Below are 21979 nucleotides of genomic sequence, written 5' to 3' on the forward strand. Positions count from 1 at the left end.
TTTCAGTGTGGAACATGTGACTTTGGAGGTGCCCACAAAACACCCAAGTAGAGATGCCCCACAGGCATTTGCCTACACTGGTTGGAAGCTCAGGAGACAAGCCTTGATAGGAAACACAAATATGGATGTCATCCAGGTACAGGTGATGCCTCAAATGATGGCAATGGCTGGGCTCACCTGGAGAAGGTGCTTAGGGAAAAACACAAGGTAAAAGAATCCTGGGGAAGAACTCCCTTCCACCCCTCACTTTCCCTCCAGGACATGCATGGGTCTGTTAACTACATGTATAAAGTCAATGCTTGAGTGTGGTTCTCTCCTCCTACCAAACATTCTCACAGCTATAGGTTGAACAGATCTTGCAGGTGCCCTGAGGGGCCTTCTCTCTCTAGCCTCATGGTCTGGCTTGATCCAAGACCTGATTGAGGCAGGAATAAGAAGTCTACACTGCTTCCCATTGACTCACCAGACTCCTCAGGGCCAAAACTCTAAGCCTTGACTAGCCAACAACAGAGTGCCTCTTTCTCCCACACACTGTGATACCCTGGGCTTATGCCTCCTCCAGGGTCCCATAGGTGAATGGCATCAAAGGTCTAATAGGGTCTAAGTGAATCCCTGGGCTTATTGGTCTCTAACAGTCCCCTAAGCCCAATATGTCTTGTTGTAAACATACTGAGGCAATCATGGGAAAGGGGCCTGTTTAAAAGAGAGAGAGAGAGAGCACGCAAAAGTGAGAGAGAGCACGCAAAAGTGAGAGAGAGCACAAAAGGCTGAAAAGAGAAAAGAGATCAGTGCCCCAGAATTCAAAGAAGCGAGAGTATCAGGAACACTGCAATAATCAGTGTGCCAACTGCTGCTGAAAAGTTAAAGAACATTATGCCTGAAACCCATCCACTGGCTTTAGCAGCTGAGTGGCCGCTGGTGACCTGGCAGGGGCAAGACTGGCGGATGGGGGGCAAAGAGCCAGACTTTGTATGTTTAGGAGGACATGGGAACCAAGAAGTGCAGACCATGTGGATGGCTATCCAGCAATCTAACCAGGAGGGCAAAGAGATCCATCAGCAGTGGAGACTCAAAGGGCCTTGAATCCTGAGGGAGGGGTTTGTAAAATGAGTAAGAACAGACAGTGCATGTGAGCTCACAGATAAGAGCCAAGAGAGGTGGGCCAAGAATGAACAGGGCAGAGACTGTAACTGAGGACACACAGGACGCAGGGCAGTGAGTCCAGAGATCAGCCTTTGGCAAAAAGAAATCAGAGGGTGTGGGGACAGAAGCAGGTCTGAAAGCAGATCTGAGCAGTGCTCTGGGGGCAGAGGCTGAGGGGTCCTGAGCAGCAGCCTTAGTTTTCTCTGAGAGGGGAGAGGAGAGGGTGTGGGAGGCAGGTTGGGAGGGGCTGACGGGAGGCGGCTGCCAGGGAGTGAGGGAACTGGCACCATGGGAAACCCAAGACAGATCACCACCAGCGCTGACAGCATGCCTGACAGTCCGCCCACCACAAACTGGCAGTAGCTCCAGCCCTGTTCAGATGCCATTACAGACACACACACACTGGACAGGTAAAGCCTTGAGAGGTAAGGTACCTGGAAGTTGCCCTTTGGAAATGGTGTCTGGGTCCAGCTTGTATGTGTCCTGAAGTCTCATGAGGGCCTTGGCAGCTCCCATTTCGTCCTCTTCAGTGGGGAAGAACTGCCGCTGCACAGAGAGGTTGGCAATAAAACCTTCCAAATGAGAGTGAGAACAAGAAGTTACCCTTGATCCAAGGGCACAATTTCACCTGGGATCAGAGAGGTACCCACTGGAGGGTTTCTAACTAGTGCAATCTCCCTGCCCCTTCCCTCAAAGGCTGCTTGCCCCTCCTCCAGGAAGCCCACCCTGATAACTCCAGTCCATGGAGATCTCTTTTTTTTTAAGTTTATTTATTTTGAGTGATAGCATGCACACACAAATGGAGGAGGGACAGAAAGAGAGGATTTCAAGCAGACTCCATGCCACCAATACAGAGCCCGATACGAGGCTCGATCCCATGAACCAGGAGATCATGACCTGAGCCAAAATCAAGAGTCAGCCGCTTAACGAACTGACCCACCCAGGACCGCTAAGACATCTCCTTTCTTACTCCTCACTGTACTGTCTGCCTTGACTGCTCATTTGGAATGAACAAAAATGTTCCCACACACTGGTTTACATGTGAGAGTCTGGGAGTCTTGGCTCCAAAGCACTCAGATCCAGTAGAGACAGAAGGGACAGAAGACAGAGACAGCAACTGAAAAGGGCACAGAAGACGACTCAGGGAGGACTTGCTGACCACTTAGTGGAAAATGAATCACATGGATTCAGGATCCTTGGGCTGGCCAGATAAACACATTTCTAGCCCCCGTTCCAGGTTAAGGAGCCCAAGGGGCAAAGGTGGTCAACTCAGGGAACCAGCTGGCCACTCATTACTGATCACTGGCCCTTATCATCCAGAAAGGTGATGATGACAGTCTTGGAAGCATTTGGTGTTGTCTCCACCCCCCAGATTAGGGACTGGGGGACCATCTGGCCAGGCCAAGCACTGAGGTGGGGCTGTCCAAGTCCAGCATGCTACCCTGAGAGAACACATTGGCTCTGGCTCTCTCTCTAGGGGACTCATGCCACTCAGACCTACAGTAAGCTCAGAGCATGAGCTCCCAGAGTGTAGCGCTCAAGACCCCAGGCTGGAGCCAGGACAGCTCCTGACCACAGAAGTACCCAAGGAGGCTATTCTTGGGCTCCAAGCCCTAGCTCTTCAGCAAGATATACACCTACTACAATTTCAGGCCTCCAGGTGGAGGCCAGGCACTTCCAAGATGATTCAGGGGTTTCAATTCTGCCTGTGAGCTGAAAAGTGGGAGGGGGAGCTCCAAGGCCCTTTCTTCCCTGGCCTCTTCCTCAGGACAGCAGTACCCATGACCACCTACTTTCACAACCTCAGACTAAAACACCCACTTCTAACCATCCCTGGACCCAAGGACCAAGAAGCTGTAATCCTGTCTTTCTCATGGTTGCACAGTCAGGAACTCTAAGAGTCTGGAATTCAGGAAAAAGAAAACATGTCCTTAGAAAAAGCCACACCAGGGGCGCCTGGGTGGCGCAGTCGGTTAAGCGTCCAACTTCAGCCAGGTCACGATCTCGCGGTCCGTGAGTTCGAGCCCCTCGTCAGGCTCTGGGCTGATGGCTCAGAGCCTGGTGCCTGTTTCCGTTTCTGTGTGTCTCCCTCTCTCTCTGCCCCTCCCCCGTTCATGCTCTGTCTCTCTCTGTCCCAAAAATAAATAAACGTTGAAAAAAAGAAAAGAAAAGAAAAAGCCACACCATCAGCATGTCCCCCTCATCTCAGAGGCAAGAATTCTCAAAGTCAGAGGTGAAAACAACCTATTGCTCTCTAGGCCTGTCCTGTGTGCCTTCTGGTAATTATAATGTTTTCTAAAAGAACCAGATGCTGACAGTGGGGATTGGGGTGTAGACAGCAAGACTGGGGAGCAGAAGGTCACCCCGGCAGGCTTATTCTTATTCTACGGCAGTGCAGACAGAACAGTCAGTTCTTAGCTACAGCCCCAGGCTGGAAGACAGGGGGCTGGGAAAGGCAGTCATGGCTTCTGGAGGCAGTGAGCTCACTGGGCACAGCTCCAGCCTGGCTGAACTCACCAATCCCTCCCCAGAGGCCACCCTGCCCCCAGCCAAGCCCAGCCCAGTCTGGCCACATGGGCTGAACTCCCTCAGCCAGAGACAACCAGTCTGAAGTTAATCAGCACTCCCAACTCAGGGAGAAGAGGCAGTGAGTCCAGGAGGCTAAGCTCTGGGCTAGAGTCAGGGGGGCCCACATCCGTGCCTGCCCCACCATCTCCTGCTGAGAGGAAAATGTTAGAGCACAGAAAATACCAGCATAGTAAAAAGCACTAAGCATAGTTATAGCTTTAAGAAAAGTCAGACTCTGACCTGCAAAAACCACTTCTAAGAATCTATCCTAAGAAAATAATCAGAGATAGGCACAAAGATGTACGTGCACGATTGCTGGTAATTTGGAAACAATCCCACTTCCACTGACTACACCAGTTTTACACTAGATCAGTTTGACTTATTACTGTCCAGACATTAAAATCATGTTTTATAACATTTGGGGCACATGAGTGGCTCAGTTGGTTAAGCGTCCGACTTCAGCTCAGGTCATGATCTTGCAGTTTGTGAGTTCGAGCCCTGCGTCAGGCTGTGTGCTGACAGCTCAGAGCCTGGAGCCTGCTTTGGATTCTGTGTGTCCTTCTCTATCTGCCCCATCTCCACTCACGCTCTGTATCTCTCTCTCAAAAAATAAATCAATAAACATTTAAAAAAAAATAAAAATACATAAAACCATGTCATATAACATTTAATGTATATAGAGAGAAACTGAAAATTCAGAAAAACACTATACACTTACAGCACAAATCTGCCTAAAGATACATTTTATTTCTTTTTTTTTAAGTTTATTTATTTTGAGAGAGACAGAGACAGTGAAGGTGGGGGAGGGAGAGAGAGAATCCCAAGCAGGCTCTGTGCTACCAATGTAGAATCTAACGTGGGGCTTGAACTCCTGAAACCGTCATGAGATCACGACCTGAGCCAAAACCAAGAGTCAGATACTGAACTGAATGAACGACCCAGGTGCTCCTGGATATATTTTGTTTCTAAAATATATGAATGGAAATGGATTTAGATGAGGCCCATGATCCCTAGCTTATGCTGGCCCCACTACCCAGTCCACTTAACTCACTTTTGTTAATTCATTTGGTCCCTCAAAGCAAATAAGTTTGCATCCCCTGGAATATATCTATGGGTCCATTTTTTTTTTATGTAAATCTAACTGCAGGAAGACCGAAAAAAATTTTTTTTAATTTTTTAAATGTTTATTTATTTTTGAAAGAGAGAGAGACAGAGTGTGAGTGGGGGAGGGGTGGAGAGAGAGGGAGACACAGAATCTGAAGCAGGCTCCAGGCTCTGAGCTGTCAGCACACAGCCTGACACAGGGCTCGAACTCACAAACTGCAAGATGATGACCTGAGCCTAAGTTGGACACTTAAATGACCAAGCCACTCAGGCACCCTGGAAGACTATAATTTTAATAGTGCTTATCACCAAGCAGCTAGATTAAGAATTTTAATTTTCTTTGGGCATCTCGGTGGTTCAGTCCGTTGGGCATCCAACTTCAGCTCAGGTCATGATCTCACTGTCTGTGGGTTCGAGCCCCACGTCAGGCCCTGTGCTGACAGCTCAGAGCCTGGAGCCTGCTTTGGATTCTCCATCTCCCTCTCTCGCTGCCCCTCCCCTGCTCATGCTCTGTCTCTCTCTCTCTCTCTCAAAAATAAATAAAGATCTGGGGTGCCTGGGTGGCGCAGTCGGTTAAGCGTCCAACTTCAGCCAGGTCACGATCTCGCGGTCCGAGAGTTCGAGCCCCGCGTCGGGCTCTGGGCTGATGGCTCAGAGCCTGGAGCCTGTTTCTGATTCTGTGTCTCCCTCTCTCTCTGCCCCTCCCCTGTTCATGCTCTGTCTCTCTCTGTCCCAAAGATAAATAAACGTTGAAAAAAAAAATAAATAAAATAAAGATCTAAAAAAATAAAAAAAAAATAATTCTAATTTTCTTACATGATTATTTTATGTTTTCTAATTTTTCTATGAAAACATATTAGTAAAGCATGATTTAAAAAAGTACCACCCGAGGGGTGCCTGGGTGGCGCAGTCCGTTAAGCGTCCGACTTCAGAGCCGCATCGGGCTCTGGGCTGATGGCTCAGAGCCTGGAGCCTGTTTCCGATTCTGTGTGTCTCCCTCTCTCTCTGCCCCTCCCCCGTTCATGCTCTGTCTCTCTCTGTCCCAAAAATAAATAAACGTTGAAAAAAAAAATTAAAAAAAAAAAAAGTACCGCCCGAAAAGGAAATGAAAATGCAGGAAAAAGCAAGACCTAATTACATTACATATTAAAAACAAGGACAGCCAACTGATAGGTCTGCACAGAGAAGGGAGAAGGCCAGAGGGCTCTGTGCACCACAGAAGGTGGACGAGCAGAGAACACAGGACTACATGTTCACATACTGCACATGCCCATCAACACCCTCAGACCCAGGACAGGCTCAGATACACACTCCCCAGACATAATGGCCCACCCAGTACACGTTCACCGTCCCTCACCTGCGGCTGAGTCCTGCAGGACAAGGTCCTCCAGCGCAGGCCAGTCTGTGTTCAGCCGCTTCACCAATTTATAGGCATTTACAGGGTGGGCCAAGTAGCCTTCAGGGTCAGCGGCTGATTTGCTGGTCAAGGCTTCCATTTTGTCCGCCCAGCTGAGGAAACAAAACAAAAAGAAGACTAACACGCCCACTCACACAGGTCTCAACCTATGGCAATTTCTCTGGTGAGATTCAGGACCCTTCAAGAGGCAATAGAAAATGAAAACAGCAACTCCTCACTAACACTTGCAAGCCCTTTAATCTAGATAAGGGGTGGGTACACCAATGTATGTAAAAAGACTCTTAAATAGAAAGGGAAAAGCAGGGAGTCCTTAACCCAAGCACTGAGAGGACTGGCATGAAGTAACTTCCAGGCCAGCTCCTCACCGTTCTCTCAAGGGCTTCCTCTTATGTGCACCCTAGGAGGGTTATGGGGGGAGGGAGGGGGGAGGGTGAGGATTTAGGACATCGGATACCTCTTAACCTTTGAGAGTTTGGCTTCTTCCACAAGGATGTACTCCTTCAGAGACTGTACCAGGTCCTTCTCTGCATAAATCAAGTCGGTCATGTGCCCTGCAGAGAAAGAAAAAAGGCAGAACCAGTAAGAAATAGATGAGAGGCATCTAGCCTCCCTCCTTGGGGCAAAGAACCCCAGCACAGAATAAGTCCTCTGGGCCACCATCATGTCAACTCTCATGGGATCACCGGGACGTGGAAGTTAACGGGGGCATAGGCACTCACAGGGTCCTGGCCCCCAGTTTCAGTAAGAAAGAGGCGGAGGCTCTAAGGGGCCAGTAAGATAAGCGCGCTGGGAGTGCCTTCAGGAAGAAGCCCCAAATCTCATTCTCCTATTGCCACCGGCTGGGTCCTGTCACCAGGGCATGGATATCCTAAGGGTTCTCTGCTCAGAACCACTCTCTGACCCTGGGGAAAGATGGTCAGAAAGGCCAGGAAACCCAGCAGCAGCCTGCAATTTTCAGGGAGGAGACCCAGTTGAGACAGCTAGCTCCTAGGAAGGACATTCAGGTCACCAGGGCCTCGGAAGGGGAAATGGCAGCTCCACAAGCCCCACTTTCCCCTGAACTGTTCAAAATCAGTGGGTGAGCCATCCCATCTTGAGTAAGAACAGGACTTAGGCGGTGATATTCCCTGACACTTGAGCCAAGGATTGCTCAGGGAGACAACAGTCTTGTTGGCACATACCAATGGAAGTGAAGAATTCAGCCTGCACACGGCCCAGGACAGCAAACCAGGCCACCAGCAATGTGGACACCCAGCGTTTCATGGTCACAGAGAGTAGTGTCTGCAAGGCATTCAAGTGACAGCTGTTGGATCAACAGTTGAAAAACGTAACTTAGGTGAGAGATACTTATACATGTGCACACAGACATCGCCAAACATGCCAAAAGTCTGACCTAGTACATAGAAACTGAGGATATTCAGAATCAGCAGTGCAACGAGGCCAAGGTGTACAACGAGGGATGTGTGCTCAATTCTCCCTGCTCTGGGAGGCCATGCACCCTTGGGAGAGACCCTGCCCTCTAGATTCCTGGTATCTAAAGGCAACATGGAAAGGCTGAATTGTGTGGGAGGCAGTCACCTCTGATTCTAATAGCCTATCAGTCCAAGATTCTGGCCCACAACTTGTCATTTCACAGCCTGCTTGGCTTATTTGTCTTTCTCTCCAACACGTGTGTCAGGATGGTGCCAGGGGCTGGGGACACACAGGTAACTTCGGCACACAAGAAGACTGAAAGTACACAAGAAACAGGGAGAGAACTTGACACAGTATGCAGCAGGGAGCCCCTATCCGAAACAAGGCATAGAGCAGCTGTTGGCCAGCAGGGGGATAAAACTGCTCCCCTTGACAGTGTGCACATGGCCACAGCAGACGCAGTCTGGGAAGCAGGCACTTTGGGCAGACACCACTCTTCCTGTCTGCCACCTCACCAGACACCATCCCCACTGGCACGTCACATTCACAAATATTTACTGAAGATCCACACGGGCTACCCACTAAGCTAGGCACCAGGGATACAAAAATGAACGATCCACACAAATCCAAAGCTCTGGGCTAGGCTAGGCAGCTGACATGGTGTGAGATCAGCTTCTGTCTTCTAGTCAGCCTCGAAATAGCGCAATTCAGCTGTGAAGGCAGCAGGCACAACATGGGGCAAGCTCCACTGGCAGTGAACCTAAGTATACAACGGAAGCTTTGGACATGGTCTTCCAGCTCAGCCACGCAGCCCAGAGCATGCTGAAGGACCAGCTCCCATCTGAGTCCCCACTCTGCCAGCCCCTTCTCTTCCTGCTCTACTTCAGCCAAACCCCCCAGAAATGTACTAAGAGAAAACAAGGAAAATGAAGAAAATACAAATGCTTCCCTCCAAAAACGTAAGCCTTACCTGACTGAATTCCAAGTCTGAGCTAATGCCAGTTCATCACGGTTTTGCCTGCTATGGTCGATCAGACACACACAGCCAAGACTATCATTCCTTACCTCAGAAGAAACTCCAATCTACTATAGTTCCAGGTTAGGCTCAAAGAGGCCCAACCACAATCCCTACCCCTAAAACAGTTCCTCTATTAAGAGGAGTGAATAAGCAAATGGCCGCATTTGTTCATGTCCCTGCTAAATGTCTGTAGAGCTATGAGCATGCCCATCAGTGCCCTCGATATTGGGGACCAGGAGATACACAGAGCAAGATCTTTTAGGCCAGAACCTGCTGCAGGGTATTGGGCTAAAGGACCAATTTATGGAGTTAGGGCAGCAGAGGAGAGCAAGTCACTGAGAGAAGGTGAGCAGGCCGTCAGACCTCAGGTGGAGCCCAGGCCCTCCGTGTTCCAGCCACACATCTCCTCTCAGGCCTCACCATGCTGCATCACCACCCCAGGATTTCTGAAAGCCTCTCTTCTTGTTCACACGAGCCCCCTGTACAGGGAGTAGTGTCTGTTCCTTATACCTCAAGAGGCTTAACTAGCTCAGGAAAGCACCTTCTGTATGTGAAAAGAAGGAACAGTAAAATTCAGGGCCAAGAGGCTGTTACCTGTGGACAGTGAGAGACCAGCCAACTGCCTTGTCAGGATGGGGTGGTGGGAGACCAGGGCCCAGGCAAGACACCAGACCAGACACGGCCAGAAGTGGGGGGAGCCCAGCGCTTTCCCCCTGTTGTGTCACCAGCTGCAGTGGCATATCTCTTCAGAGATTGGGTAACAAGTTCAAGGGAGGGAGATGCCTCTCCTTTCCTTTCAAATCACCCTGGTGATCCAGTCCATGGTTCATGCCTTACAGCACTCAGCAAAAAGCAGCCAGGTTCCTTCATTACATGAATTCCAGCTGTCATTTCTCTGGAATGCACTATCTGGCTTAGACTGAGCCCATCCACAAATACCAGCCTGGAGGCAGAGCCCCACAGAATCTCAAATGGGGTTCTGGGAAATGGCTTGCTAAGCACTTGCAAAGCCCTGCTGTGATGGAGGAGAGCAAGATGACTCCACTGGTCAGAGAGCCAGTTACTCCCAAGCAGCCTCTAGACTGCCAAAACCAACATTACCACCTCAGGCAGGGGTACCCTAGAGCCCCAACACTTCTCTTGATCCTGGCCCTGAACACTAAACACTTTGTACTAAAAAAGATACTAACTAGGGTCAGGTTGGGAAGAAGCAGCATCCAAGAAGGACTGTCCCAGAGTGTGGGAAAGGCCAACCACCTACTTGCCTGCCCTTCAATCTGATCTCATACCCACACCCAAAGCTTGATAGGATACAGTAGGTGGGAATGTGTGTGCATGCCCAGTGCCCCCACAAAGTGTCCAGTGCTCCCAAAAGCCTTTCCAGGAACACTCAGAAATCCATGCTGAATAGTCCTGGAAATGGGCAATGTCAAACCTCCTTTTAGAAAAAAACAAAAAACAAAGTGGCACCCAAGCCTGAGGAGAAAACCAACATGCAATCTTATGTGTGTTGCACCCTGAGTTTAGAACACGTCTGGCCCAAATCAGGCACCCAACAAATAATGCTTTGCCACAGACTTGTTTAAGTCAGAAACAATATCACAAGATTTTACATTTTTCCCACACAATGGATTGTTATGGATTGTTTAAGAATGGACACTGTATGCATATGAAGTCCCAAGTTTGGACCCCCACAGGTAGACCCTCCAAAGCCTACCAACACCCCAGTGACAGTGATTCACTCACCAGGTGACCAGCACTGTTTCTAAGCACAGGGCAATTCCAAGACATACAACAGAGGCCCCAACAAGCCTGCTCTTTGGAAAGGACATTTACAATCTGGCCAAATGGCCATGAAAAGAGGTTTCCAGCTGCAAACCAGCAGAGTCCTTAGCTTCTCCCCTTACCTCATCAAGCATGAACCTCTGCCAAGCTCGCAGCTGCAACCCAAATGCAACAGCTTGAATTTTAACAATGTATTTAACAGCCTAGAGACAGAACATGGGCTTGCTGAGTACAACCAAGTCTTGCCAGGCACTAATCAAGAAGCTGCCTGCCTTCTGTGAAGGAGCAAAACGCGCCCCCCAGTGGTCCTGCCTCCCAGTGGTGTGGCCAACTCTGGGATGGCGGAGTCAAGAGGACCTGTGAGCTGTGCAGAAGCTCGGGGAGGCCCTGGTACTTAAGCATACAGAGGTCCAATAGGACCAGAAGCTGACTTCCCCAGAAGGTTGAGAAGCACCCTTCTCTCCTCACCCAATGTGAGGCCTCAGTCATCACCGTGGTCTGAGCCACCTCCAATTCCCTCCCGCAGCCATCCTGGTTCCTACCTACACTCACTGTCATCACATCTGGTGCACCGCCACCCCACCCCCCAACTCCCACCAACCTCTGCTCTACAAAGTAGCCAGCATAGCTTACTGCAGCTCCTCTTGTGGTCTTTCTCTCCACTGCTCTTAGGATAAAGTCCAAACTCCTTGATCCCCAGGGTCTTTTTGACTCTGTACAACATGGCCCTACAGCCCACTCCAGTCCCATCTCATGACTCTAGGTTTCCCAGCCTCAGATGCTACTTTTCATGGAAAATATTCTTCGCTGAGGATTTTCTTCATTGAAACCCAAATGTTCATCTATATCCATACTTGTACTTCACTATCAGGTATATGAACATGTTGATTTATATTTCCCCCTGGGTACCATCAAAACTACAAAGCCTCCTGCTTCAATAGCCAAGCAATGAAGTAGTAGAGAAGGCTGTAAAAATCAACATGCAAAGACCAAATTGGATCTTCAGTCAGGGTCTTGGCAGAGACTTGGCAGTCTAAGTGAGACTAACTCATAAGCAACTACACACAAGGACAAGACCCACACGGCACTACATAGGATGCTTCTGATGTACCACCTCACACTCTCTTGGCCTCACCAGTCTCCTGGACCCTGGGTCTCTTGCTGGGCCTCAGACCCAGTGAAGGCGACTGTGCAGGCCCCAAATCTCTGGCTCCTCCTCCTACTTCCACACACCACAGAAGTGCCACACTGGCCTCCCCAGGGGCTGCTGGAGGGCCCTGGTAGTGCAACCAAGGAGCCGCAGGGAGAGAACTCTTATGAGGCAACTCTGACCAATGAAGACAGAACACAGAAGGAGGTCAGCAGATGAATTCCCTCTTCAGGCTTTGGATGACAAACTATTCTGCAGCATGGAGTTTCTGTAGAGATCACCCAGGGATATTCGGCACAGCTGAACAATGACTGTGTCTCTGTGTAAATTGGCCAGCTTGCTTCCACCCTTCCCTCCCTCTGGTTAATCTTCCCTTACCCTTGCTGCCCTGCACCTTCCAGTAAGGCATTAAGCACTTAAGCTCTGCCTCAGGCACTGCTTTTTTGGGAACTAAGCCAACCACCACTTACATTTCCAAAAATCTTCCATTTCTACCATCTCATCCTCACCAAAGTCTTGCAAACTAGATAATCATCTTGATTTCAGATATAGGAGCTAGGCAAGTGGGGCTGAGAGATTTCCTGTATACCTGACATGCTACCACCAGTCAATGGCAGAGCTGACGTAAAACCAAAACACACTTTCTGCTAGATACTGCTACCATTCAATCCCACTCAGTAACATCTGCTGTCTTACAGCCTAAGGGTCTCCCAAAAGGAGGAGCCACACTTTGACCAAGCAGAGCAGGCTTGCCCAGGTCAAGGACTGTATCACAGTCCACAAAGCAGCTTCATGATATACCTGGCTTGATCCCACCAAAAGGTGGACAGCAGCATGGGCCCAGAAGATAGGAACAAGGAGCCTCAAGTTCAAGCGAGCAGTCACTCCTGCTTCAGACATCACAGCACTCACAAATGACCAACCAGCCCAGTTCAGGGCAAAGCAGTACTATCTAATCAGGCATACCCACAGTGGGGTCAAACCACTCCAAGTTAAATCTCACCGCCCCCATCACTTCCTGCTTTTGTGACTTTATACAAGTTACAGAACTCCCTGAGCCTGTTTCCCACCTATGTGATGGTGATAACATTAGGACCCACATCTTATAGGGTTGTTGTGAGGACTGAATGAGATGACAAGTATTGTCAGGCAGCCTACCACCAAGCAGTTTTCACCAGACATTGGCACCAAGGTTACTAGAGGGACATCAGTAGACCTGATTGGCCAGCTGTCTGGCTAATCCCTGGAAAATGAGAAGGTCCAGGAGTGCCTGGAAGGCTCATTTTCTTAAGCTCCTGACTTCAGTTCAGGTCATGATCTGATGGTTCATGAGTTTGAGCCCCACACCGGGCTCTGTGCTGACAGCTCACAGCCTGGAGCCTCCTTCGGATTCTGTGTCTCCCTCTCTCTCTGCTCCCCCGTGACTCATACTCTGTCTCTCTCTGTGTCTCAAAAATAAATAAATGTTGAAAAAAAAAAGTAAGAAAGAAAGAAAGAAAGAAAGAAAGAAAGAAAGAAAGAAAATGAGAAGGTTCAGGTTCAGCCTAAGGGACAGTGAAGATGAAAACAAGGCAGAAATTGGGCAATCTCCATATCCCACAAGGGCCAAAAGAAACGAAACATTAATTTAGGTGAGAGCAGAGTCAGACATAATGGAGCATACTATCAGGGAATAACCCTGAAACAGGCCAATCAGTGGCTCTACAGGTCACCTAGGAAACAAAGCTCTCTGGCAAAAGGCAGGGGATTGGACTAATACTCTAGGATCTCCTGTATTTCTATACCTCTGACCTAATGGATCTGAGTTCCTACAAGTACCAGGCCTCAGGATCTCGCCACACCCTGGCCCTCAGGAGTACCTGGTACACAGTAGGCTGTACTCTAGAATGCACTTCCTAAAAGGTCTACAGCAGACATTGGTCTGTGAACAGGCTCAGACAGATCCAATCTGAGCCAGAGAACTCACTACCCAAACACTTAATCTTCTGCCCTGCAATAATACCACTTGTGTAAAAACCCTTTTCTAGGGCTCCAAAAAGTCTAGTCCAGGCTTTTCATTCTCCCCCACCCCTTCTGAGAATAAAAAGTATACCCTTCATTCCACATCCCCAGCGCAAACCCCAGAGACCACAGGAGCCACTAGCCCTCTCCCTCTAAAACACGCTGATGTCCCACTCTGGGGCACTTCAAGCAACGTTTTCCAAGTCCAACTCTCGCTCTAGCACTCTGTCTGGGCTTGCACGTGCCTGCAGCACAGCATTTCCTGCCAATGACCATCTGCATAAAATTAAACTCTTGACAGATCCCAGGAGCCAGGGACACACCCATCAGCCCAATGTACACTATCAGCCAACGTGGCCACAAATCGGCCAAGGTCTTGCGTCCAGCCTCAGAACTTCCCATGGATGTGGGAGAGCAGAGTAAAAAGTAAGGCTCTGTTAGGAAATGAGTAGACCCCAGAATCCCTCACCCTAGTCATTCCTCAGGGCTGCACCCACACAGTCTCTCCTACTGATGAGTACTCACACTCTGAGCTCCTCCTCTGCCACAGGACCAGCTGCCAGCATGAAGCAGTAATCTCAGGGAGATTATGAGCTATCCACAGGCAAGAATAGTATCACCACCACTTCCCTCTCCTTCTCTCCCTCCTAATTCCAGCCCTAGGCACACTCAAAGCAGAAGCCGAGCACAGTAGAGGAACTCAGGAAATGAACAGAGATCAGCTGTGTACAGGCTAAACCAATGACAAAGTAAACACGCTCCTGGGCACCCCGTTTCAGAGCCTCCTACTGGGTAAAAAGGCCTATCACAAGTCATAGGCAATGCCTAACCATCATCATGTCTCCATGCTGGGCTCTCAGAGAACTAGGGTGGCCCACTATGACAGCATCTCTGGGATGAGGCCCCAGGCCAACTCACTCCATCCTTGCTACGTGGCCTCCTTGGCTGGGCCGCACAGAAGACATACTCGGCCATCTGAGAATAAGAAGGCCTAGAAGAAAAGGATTCAAAGCCCAAACATCTTGCAAGTGTGTTCAAGTGAACAGAAGAGGCCTGGGCTCTAAGGCCCAGAAGCACAGTGAGAGACTACACCTAGACACTTCAGTGGCAGCTTAAACACAAGCCAAAGGACATCTTGGTGCATTAATAGAGAGCTAAATCATGAAACCTGTTGTTCCAGATGTGATCCAGGGTGAGAAGCAGCAGTAGCTTGCAAAAACATTCTATACATTGTTAGGTGGACAGCAGATCTTGGCATCATCAGGGACATGTGAGAATGTCCTCAGCTACAAATGATATCCCCCAACCCTTGCTCTCAGAGCCAGGAACTCCTGAGAAAGGGCTGAGGCTATCAGGCCTCAGACGGTATACATTAAGAAGCACATGCCTTAGGCTTCACTCTACAGCACAAGACACCAGTCTTGGTCTTGGGATGAACACTAATGTTGCACACCATCTTAAAGATGTCATATTAGAATACAAGGCCAGGGGCCCTACGTATGCTGTCCTGAAGTTGGAAGTGCCCTGATCCAGGCTCATGCTGAGGCAAATCCAAATGCAGGGCACAGTACCAGGCACTGTCCTCTCACTTCAAACTGTGGCGGTCAGGGCCCATGGGCAGCTATCCCCTTAAATGTCCCTTCCCTCATCACCTTGCCTCTTCTAGAATATACAGGTCTGCTCCCATTCACACGGGTTGTTCCTCTGTCCAGGTTACCCTTATTCAGATTTCTTCTGACCACGCCAGCTCATAAGTCACCTCCTCCAGGAAGCCCTCTGGCCTGACGCATCCTGCCCTCTACGAAGGACCCACACAGCCTGATGCTCCCTCCTAACACCACACTTACCACACTGTTTTGGACCTGGACTTTCCCAGTCTTCAATCTGTCTGCTGCACTGAGCTAGCAACTCCTTGCAGTTTCTGACACACCGAAGGGTCCGTTTGAATTAGTTAACTAGTTACCAGAGGTCCACGCAGCTTCTGAGGAAAAATAACGCAGGTTGGAAACAGAGGTCTATGGGGGGGGGGGGGGGGGGGGGGGAGCTGTTCTCAACCAACAGCCTGTTTCATGGGTACCAAGGTGGACCCCGCCGGGCTAAAGCCAGAAACTCCCATCCCTTTGGAGGGAGGAAGGCGGACCTAGCTAACTTTAAGCGGTCCCCCGGGGCTCAGCCGAGGGCACCGGCTCTGCCTCCAACCTCTGGCCGCACTCGGGGCCAGGCCTCCCGTTGCCGTTCCCGGGGAGCCTGCCGAGGCAGGGCGGCCAAGTTCTCCACCCCGCCCGGCTCGGCGCGGACGCCCAGGGACCGGCAGGAAGGGCGCCGCTGACCTCACCACCCTGAGCTCGGGGAAGCGGCGGGACAGGAACCCAGACGGGAGGAGAAACAGGGCGGAGGGCTCTGGGCTGCGGCCCGAATTGCGCTGCGGAAAGCGGGCTGCGCGACCCCCGGCCCCCAACTCCCGGCCCCGCGCCGGCAGCACTCACGGCCCGACGACCCCGGCCCGCGCGCGAGCCCAGCCGCGGACCCGGCGGCCGAGCGGGCGGGGCGCTCACCTGGACACGCGCCGCTCCCGGCGTTTCCAGAACCTCCCGCGGCGGCGCCCGGCCCGCTCGGCACCTCCTCCCGGGGCGGCTCCGCCTCCCGCCGCGGCCCGGCTCCGCCTGCTTGAGCCGCCGCCACGTCCCCACCTCCCGCCCCCAGCCGGCCGGCCGGGGCGCTGGCTCTGCGCCCGGACAGCTTCGGCCGGGGGTCTTCGCCGCCAGCGACCCCCGGGAAGGTCTGGGCTGCCCAGCCCGCCGGAGCCGGGAGCCGAGAGCCAAAGAGCGGCCTTTGGGTCGGGCGGGAGCCGCTATCTGCGCCCTTCATGCCGCCGGCCGCTCGCCGCACGTACGCCGCGCCCGCCTCCCCTCGCCCCGCTCCACCTGCGGGACTCGGCCCTCCCTCCTTCCCAGTCCCTCGGCGGCTGCAGAAGGGCCCGCGACCCGATCCTGGCGCCGAGGAGGTGGGGAGCGCCCCCCAACCCGGGCGGACTTCCCCGGCTGGGCTCCCGCCCTTCTCCTCAGTGGTCCTGCTGGGCGCACGGGCTCCTGCTGCCCGCCCACCCCGCCCCCATCATCACCACCCTCAGGTTGGGGAGGAGGGGGTGCACGAGGGTCCGGGCCAGGCAGGCTATCGGGGGAGCGGACGGACCAGTGGAGAAGACCTTGAAGAAAACGACGGACCCGGGGTCCACCCACAGGGCCAAGCTCCCAAAGGGATTCAGCCTATCCCCAGCTCCTGTGTCAAGCATCCTCCTGGTGACTTACCTGTGGGTGATAGGTTGATGACAAGGGGACCAATGAAAGACTGAGGTGGCTGGGATGGCATATTGGGGCCAATTCTTGGTTTGCCCAAACCCCTTCATACTACAGGGACCCAAAACAGTGGACACCTCATTTACCTAGTCCCGTCTGGGAAGGAATGAGGGCTGGGATGCGGCAAATCTCAGCCTGAGTCCGAGGAGGCCCTGGCGGACAAGCAGGTTCCCACGCCTGCTCTGTGAACCTTCCTGGTCATGAATGAGGGGAAACACGGTCTGAGAATCTCATCAGGGAGCTAGCCCAGAGTGGGAGGTACCCAGCCTCCCCGCCCAGGCTGTGTGGGGATATTCCCTATGGCACTCTGTCCAGGCTGGCAGCCCAGACCTGGGGAAGGCACGAGCACACACATAGAACTACACATAAAATACGGAACAAACCACTGTTCCGGCCTGCGTCAGCAGCCAGCCAGAGCCTAGCTAAAACCAAACAGAAACCTTCCTGCATCTGCTACATCCTGTTATGCCACAGGAGCTCCCCTCTATCCAGATTCGCCCATCCTCTCCCTGCTCTCAGGAGCTTGCCCTGTGGATAATGCCTTCTCTCTCCTGAGTGTTCAGCCCCTCCATCTCAACTGAATCCTTCCCTTGACCTATAAGTAGGTGTAACCCTTTACTGTGGAAACAAAACCCTCATTCGACTCCACCAGCTACTGCAGTGTCTTCTCAACTCCAGCAAAATACCTGAAAACAGTGGTGTTTCAATCCTTGTCCTCACTTCTCCCCCCCCCCCGCCCCCCCCCCCCCAGGCTCTTACAGCAGGCCTTCTGGTATCCTTACAACACCAAACCAGGTCCCAATAAACTCTATAACTTCCAAGTCTCAGAATTCAATAGTCTATCTTCAGTTCTCATCTGCCAAAGCCCCCAGCCACATTTGACTCCCCTGCAGTGTCTAACCACTGCCTCCTTGGAACACTTGTTTCCCTTGGTTTCCACCACCCTCTCTGGCCACCACCACCCCATCTTCTAACCTCCCAGTACATCTTCCTCTCCCCCTCTCCTCATTAGTCCATAAAGTTTGGGGGGGTCCTCAAAGCTCAGGTCTAGGTACCTTACTTTCCTCCTCTCTAATTTCTTCCTTTACACAGGTGACTCACTTCTCTACACTTGCCCTGAATCCCAAGCTCCAGACTCCTATAACTACCTGCTGAGTCTATGTCTCCAAAGGAGTGTCCACAGGCACTTCATTCACAACATGCCCAATACCGAATCCCAGCTCTCTCCCTTCTCCTTTTCACACCACCCACATTCTAATTCCCTGCTTCACTGAAAGAGCCACCCTCCATTGAGTACCTAACCAGAAGCCTGGGAATCACATCTCCCTCTGCCTTGCCCCCAGACGTTATCTTTCCAGGTCTCATGTCCATTCACTTTGGCCACCTAAATCTCTCTTCAATCCATCCACACTGCAGCTACAGCAATCACCTCAAAATTCAGGTCTGAACCCATCCCTCTCAGCTTAGTAAATGACATTGTTCTTAAGAAAAATCCCAAAGGTGGTCTGTAAGGGCCCACATGGTTTTGCCCCTGCTCACTTCTCTCGTCACACTGACCTTCCTCCCAGCCCTCTAACTGACCATTCTCTCCTCACCACACTACCAGGCCTTTGCACATGCTTTTCTTTTTGTCTAGAAAAATTTCCCTCCTCTCCAATTCAATCTTTCACATCCCCTTAGAGGGATTTGCCTCACATCCCTGACCAGGTCAAAACCTCCTTTAACAGCCTCTCATGCTCTGAGCACTTTGTAACACTTGCCACAGTTGATATAATTGAATGATTGTTTGATTAATGTCTGTCTCCCCACTGGCCCAGGGCCTCCAGGAGAACACAAACTGTATATTTTTGCCCATTACCATATTCTCAGCTCCATTCAAAGAACTGGGCTCAATAAATATTTGCTGACTATACGAAGGGATGGGTGTCTTCTTAATGCCTTGCTCCATCACACACCAGTAGTGAAAGGTCTGGCCAAATCCTCTACAGGGCGTTAGAGTCCTGGACCCCACTCATTCTTCATTCCTTATAAAGATACTTGGTACTGAATTTAGGGCCCACCTAGGTAATCAAGATGATCTCACCTCATGATTCTTAATTACATCTGTCAAGTTTTTCTAAATAAGTTCGTACTGACAGGGTCCAGGTATTAGGACATGGTCATATCTTTTTAGGGGCAACCGTTCAACCCACTGCATCTGACATTGTCTCATGCCCTCCAGGGACTACTGGCTGTGGGGTAAATCCATGACTCTCAGTTCTGAATCTCTAGCCCAGGCCCCCTCCACACTCACATGGCCTTTTATTTGCAGCCACTTAATAGGTGAATTATCTCCCCACACACTACCCATACCCCTGAACTGTTTCCGCTCCAGCATTTTCTATATCTCAGGAAATGAAATGAACACCTTCCAGTCATTTCTATTTTCTCCCCCCCCCACCACATTCCCCTGTTACAAATGTTACCTGGGGGACTAGACTTGTCTGCCCACCACCACCATCCCAAGGGAAGGACCTAGTGTCTCTCCAGAAGGGATGTCAAAAATATTCACTCTGTGGGGCGCCTGGGTGGCTCAGTCACTTAAGCATCCAACCTGAGTTCAAGTCATGATTTCACAGTTCATGAATTCAAGCCCCACATCAGGCTCTGTGCTAACAGCTCAGAGCCTGGAGCCTACTTCGGATTCTGTGTCTCCCTTTCTCTCTGCCCCTCCCCCACTCATACTCTGTCTCTCAAAAATAAACATTAAAAATTTTTTTTAAAAACCCATGCTGGGTAGATAGGGTAACTGGATGACGGTGTGTGGGTGCACGGCTTCCCTCTAAACAGAGGCCTCCTCAGCCTGCCCCTGACCTCCCCCATTTACCTGTGATCTCTGGGTAAAGTGATGGGGGTAGGCTCCACTGCTTGGTGCTGAGGTCTCACTGATGACTCTTGCAGACCCTGGCAACCACCACAGCAACTGTGGTGGCCTGGCCAGGATTTATGAGCACCTGATCCTTCCATAAAATTCCCCAGAGCGGGGGCTCCCAGGGTCAACCAATGCTTCACAAAGGGTACTGCGTATGTTGATACACATCTGTGCATTGCAGCACATTCAGCAGACAGCTGTCTGCTGGTTTCTGAGACCACCACCCTCCACACTCCAAGTTCTTACCTTCAGGCAACTGAGGAAAGACTGGGTGTGTCCCAATTGACCAGTACTTGACTCAAGGTCAACTACAGGAGACTGGAGGTGCAGCTTAAGTGGGGCCACCTAGTGGTGGCCCTACGGCTTCAGAAATAGGGCCTCCCAGGTAGTCTGGTGCACATCCAGCTTGGTGTATGACCCTGGAAAAGGGAAAAAGAATCTGGCAGAATCGCCGGGACTCTGTGGCCTGCCCTGGACAGGGCCAAGTAGGTCCCCAGAAACTACTCCCCAAATCTCTGAGTCCTTTCGGTGCATGCAAAAAATAAGACTGGCCCCATAGAATGTCCCCTCCCAGCTACCTCTCCCATGGACCCCTGCAGCTCAAAACAGCAGAGCCAGCACAAGCTGGGCTGTCATTACAGGGTGGAGAGAGGCATCCCAGGGCCTTCAGAGCTGTAATTACCCAGCAGGTCTAGGGCAGGCCCTTATGATAGAGACAGCAGGCTTCGACTTCGGCTTCTCTCCTCACTGTACCCTCCTTTCTTCTATCTTTGGCAAGAAGCTTCAGCTAGTGTAAATGCCCGGAGGGCCAGGAGTTAGCTAGGTACGATGCTTACAAATCCTGATATCTTGATATATAGAGATAAAGCACACTTTTCGAAGTTATTATTATTGTAACACAGAAGCCCCTCATTCCTCACCCCCCAGCCTTGAGTCCAAATGGAGACTGTGTGGACATTAGGGATGAGTGAGGATGAGGTGAGGGGTGGGATACCTATTGGACACCTGAATTAACTACTGACTAAAAGGCTGAAAGTTTAGTAGTTTTGCTATTTTTTTAGGCCTTGTCAAAATGTCAGGAAGTCAGTTGAGCAGAAGGTAGGGAGAAATGAAAGGTGAGGCTGCAGAAGTCCCAGGGGCAGATCACCTGGGTGGAGCATTTTGGGGTTAGGAAAAGCACCCTGGCTGTCTGTTGTGGAGGAGGGAGGAGGAGGAGCAGAGCCTGGAGGTGATAGGGAGGGAGGTGGTGCAGAGTCTAGATGATAGTTGATGGTGACCTGAACTGACAAGTGGCAATGCATACAGGGAGAAGTGGCAGACTTTTTTAATGTTTATTTATTTATGAGAGAGACAGAGAGACAGATAGACAGAGAGAGAGATGGCATGAGCGGGGCAGGGGCAGAGAGGGAGGGAGACAGAGGAGCCCAAAGCAGTCTCTGCCCTGACAGCAGCGAGCCCGATGCCAGGCTTGAACTGAGGAACTGTGAGATCATGCCTCGAACCAAAGTCAGGCACTCAAACAACTGAGCCACCCAGGCACCCCAAGAATTGGGTAAATTTAAGAATTATAAAGAGAGGGGCACCTGGGTGGTTCAGTCACTTAAGCCTTCGACTCTTGATTTAGGCTCAGGTCCTGATCCCACAGTTCATGAATTCAAGCTCTGTGTCAGGCTTTGCCCTGACAGCATGGAGCCTGCTTGGGATCCTCTCTCTCTCTTCTCTCTCTCTCTCTGTCCCTCCCTTGCTTGTATACACTCTCTCTCTCTCAAAATAAATAAATAAACATTAACAAAAAGAATTATAAAGAGGTAAAATACAAAGGGCTGTGTACATTCACTCATTTATTTATTCAACAAACATTTATTAAATGTTCTGCTCCCTACTCTGAGCTCCCTTTTGGGGATGAGGACCTGCTTCTCATCCAGAGTGAGGTGAAGACTTTTCACCCTTGGCTTGCTCTCCTCTGCTTTCAGAACAGGCCCTGCTGAAGGGAATCAGCGGCACACCCAGACGACATAAGAATAGGGAGCAACTTGGCTGCCCAGTAAGAACACCAGCACACTTTGAGGTTGCAGACTGACATGGAATCTTAATCACAATGTCTGAATTCCTT

The 21979-nt window shown here is 50.9% G+C and overlaps 1 protein-coding gene across 18 annotated transcripts in view; it reads right to left on the bottom strand.

Moving 5' to 3' along the window:
• Positions 1–17173, bottom strand: part of P4HA2 (prolyl 4-hydroxylase subunit alpha 2) — a 35563-nt gene extending 18390 nt beyond the window's left edge. For 3 of the 18 annotated variants that reach the window (XM_043587253.1, XM_043587145.1, XM_043587277.1), the window contains exons 1-6: positions 16155–16274; positions 15447–15580; positions 7414–7535; positions 6687–6783; positions 6173–6324; positions 1578–1715 (exon numbers count right to left, since the gene is read on the bottom strand). In XM_043587253.1, coding sequence (XP_043443188.1) covers positions 1578–1715; positions 6173–6324; positions 6687–6783; positions 7414–7495 — 469 coding nt within the window. In that variant the 5' untranslated portion in view covers positions 7496–7535; positions 15447–15580; positions 16155–16274. Of the gene's footprint in view, positions 1–1577; positions 1716–6172; positions 6325–6686; positions 6784–7413; positions 7536–15446; positions 15581–15929; positions 16275–16907 lie in introns of those variants that run through there. The other 15 variants (XM_043587262.1, XM_043587173.1, XM_043587181.1 and 12 more) reach the window with 13 other exon arrangements.
• Between the last annotated feature and the right edge of the window lie 4806 nt (positions 17174–21979).

Source organism: Prionailurus bengalensis, chromosome A1, assembly GCF_016509475.1.
Source record: "Prionailurus bengalensis isolate Pbe53 chromosome A1, Fcat_Pben_1.1_paternal_pri, whole genome shotgun sequence".
Lineage (NCBI taxonomy): Eukaryota > Metazoa > Chordata > Mammalia > Carnivora > Felidae > Prionailurus > Prionailurus bengalensis.